Source organism: Fulmarus glacialis, unplaced genomic scaffold (genome assembly GCF_000690835.1).
Source record: "Fulmarus glacialis isolate BGI_N327 unplaced genomic scaffold, ASM69083v1 scaffold16141, whole genome shotgun sequence".
Lineage (NCBI taxonomy): Eukaryota > Metazoa > Chordata > Aves > Procellariiformes > Procellariidae > Fulmarus > Fulmarus glacialis.
This window is the reverse complement of record NW_009191049.1, coordinates 35,874-38,799: the sequence shown is the minus strand read 5'-3', so window position 1 is coordinate 38,799 and position 2,926 is coordinate 35,874. Positions and strand designations below refer to the sequence as shown.

At 49.1% G+C, this 2,926-nt stretch overlaps 1 protein-coding gene across 1 annotated transcript in view; it reads right to left on the bottom strand.

The window, feature by feature from the left end:
• DAG1 (dystroglycan 1 (dystrophin-associated glycoprotein 1)) overlaps positions 1–2,553 on the bottom strand; it is a gene marked incomplete at its 3' end in the record, with an annotated part of 15,779 nt that extends 13,226 nt beyond the window's left edge. The window contains exon 1 of the mRNA XM_009586551.1: positions 2,242–2,553. Coding sequence (XP_009584846.1) covers positions 2,242–2,523 — 282 coding nt within the window. The remainder of the gene's footprint in view (positions 1–2,241) is intronic.
• Between the last annotated feature and the right edge of the window lie 373 nt (positions 2,554–2,926).

The following is a 2,926-nucleotide window of genomic DNA, read 5'->3' as shown; positions in this document are numbered from 1 at the left end:
GCAGGAATTATCTAGAAATGAAGCAATCACACCTTCTTCAGGCTCCAGATAGGAATCTCCTGGGAGCTTGGGGACATCAACCGTCAGCTTTTTTTTAAAAAAATGAAATTACAGCCAATTTCTTGGAAATTGAAGGGGACTGAGTATAGGCAACCGCATCTCATTGTAAACTCCGACCCACTGCTTCATCTCAAAGGGCACAGCCCTTACTCTTTCTTATTAGGGCTTAAGTACACTAGTTAGCAAGATCCAGAAGTATTACGCTTTTACCGCTCTGGCTGAGAAATGCAAGGCAGCCTGAGAAAAAGACCAGAGCAACTTGCCCTGAAACTTTCCAGTAAAACAAAAATGCACCCCAGCACCCAAAATTGCCTACGCAGTTCTCGCTAGCCAGGAATCAAATCCCCGTAGCAAAGGTCAGCTGTGCTCAGCAGCCAACACACATTCTCTGCAAGGGAGAGACCTTCCAGATACACCAGCTAAGCAAGGCTGCTAACAGTGCCCTAGAGCCTGCTGCACTTCTAAAATCAATTTCAAGGTGAACAGATGCAACATGCACTCGGGCAAGCCCACAGACGAGCGTGAAAATCGCTCCCAGCGTTTGCTGAACTACACACAACTAGCAACTGTTGGGTCCTGCTCCAGCCCAGTCCATTTGCATCTCTTCAGGCATCTGTTGGTGTTAGCAAACACGCCTCAACACCGAAGTGGCAGAGGTATTGTTTGAAGCTACCAGGAATGGAAATAATCTATTGGAGGATTTGCCTGCACCTACTGGAGCTATCACAGATTACTTTTGTGCCAGGAAAAAGAGACTGAGGAAGCTGCGGTGTTATACAAACACTGAAAATTATTCTTGCCAAAGTAGCCATTAGACAACACCAGAACAAGCCACTCTGATGCAAAATCCCAAACCAAAGTTATCACTTCCATAACACAAGATCTCACCGCACCCATCTGGACTCTTGCAACCCATTGCTATATAGGTACCCCGCACACAGAAAACAGGCAGTGGTTAGAGCAGGGCAGGCTCCACCACCTCCCGTCCAAGCCAGTCTCCTCGGCCACAGAGGCAATTAAATGTCACAGCCTTTGCTTTGAAACCAGCTCGTCCCCTTCTCGAGTCAGGGCTCACCCACCACCTTCCTCCTCCCCATCTGACTGTCTGTCAATAACAGATGCATTCTTCAGATTTTCTGCCTACCACTGGCACGTCGCGGTCCCAGCACCCTCGCTGGAGCCAGCGAGATCACGTATTTGGATTGAGATAATTGCGTGACGGTAGGCAGAGCTAAAACAAACCTGCCTTCAAGGAGAAGCTGAGATGTCAGACTTTCTCCCAACTTGCTCTCCATCTCCCTCTGATCTTCTGAGACACACCAGAAGGTTGTCTTTTTATAATGTCTTCTAAATACGGATTTTTAAAACTATTTTTCAATTTTGCTCTTTGAAAAAAATTCCTGAGATTAGAAGGTAATTCTGTTAAAGAACAGAATTTTCTGAACTCTGCATTATCCAAGCAAGCAGATGCTGAGAAGTTGTCTTCTCAACACCTTCCCAGGAAAGGACTAAAGATGAGCAAGTGTGGGTTTGGCAGTGTGCCTACCCTCCTCTGGGATATTCTGACACTTTCTTGCCCTCAGGACCGACTCCCAAAACTCAGATTTCAGGTGTCTGCAGTGCCAGCAGCATGAGGGTATGTCAGATAAAGAGAAAGGCTCCCATCTTTCCCAAGACGACTTAGAGACGAGGTCAGGAGAGACTGTATCAAAGGCAGCCCAGAGCCCCGCTGGCAGAACAAGGTCTATTTGTCTAGCAATGTTTTGTTACCACAGTGAAGCAAACTCCCCGAGCGTCAGAGCAGCAGCCCCAGGGAATCTGTGGCTCCCCAGATCCCGAGGCAACATCTCCTTATGAATGTGCCCATCGTTCCAGGGGCCGAGTATCTCACAGTTTAAATACAGCCAACAAACCTGATCAGTCATCCCTGAGGAAAGAAGTCTCCTCTCTTCATTACAGAGGAAAGGAACTTTGCAATGAGGTGAACACTTGAAGGTTTTTTTTTGTTGTTGGGGTTTTTTTTGTTTGTTTTGTTTTGTTTTTTAATCCTTCTCCCATACTCCTACAAAACCTTAAGGCTGCTTCACAGCACCCTCGTGACCCAGCCTGTTCGTGGAGTGACTAGCTCGATTCTTGCAAGAATATAACTGAGAACGAGCCTGAGGGAATGGCATTTCTCACCTGGACAATTTCTCCATTGGAAGCAATTAAATCCGTGGGGATGGAGACTCTGAAGAAGCGTCCCACCACGGCAGAGCTGTCCGGTATGCCCACCACGGCCGGCACAGTCTCCCGGAGGTCCGAGAGCACGGAGTGCATGGAGGCCTCCAGCTGGTTTTCCCAGTCCCGAACCACTTCTGCCGGCTCGCTGGGCCAGTGGCAGTGAGCAGAGGCTGCCAGCAGCAGCACGGGGAGCCAAGTCCTCCCCAGGAAAGGGGGCTGCAGTAGGCATCCAACAGTCATTCTTCCCGGCAGCCTTGGCGACAGTGCTCCAGCCGGAAAGGGGACCACAGGGAATCTGCAGGCACCACAGCGTAGGCAGGGGATCCGCCAGTCCTTCACAGCAGCCTCATCCTAGGAGTCCTGGGAACCTGGTTAAACAAAGGAAACCCAATCAGCACGTTAATTATGATATCCAAGCCAGCCAGCTAACACACGCAGACCTCTCTGCAATGGACAGAGGGCTACCTGCCACGCTACCCTCTTCGTTTCAGCTTTTTGATTTGACTGCAAAAGTCACCACTACCATTAAAGAGAGCAAGAGCTTCTCAGCTCCTCTTCTGACGTACAGCATCTCTGAAGAAACAAGATCCTCCTCTTTTCCATGCGCACAACCATGTTTCTGCTGCTCTGGAGCCACACAGCA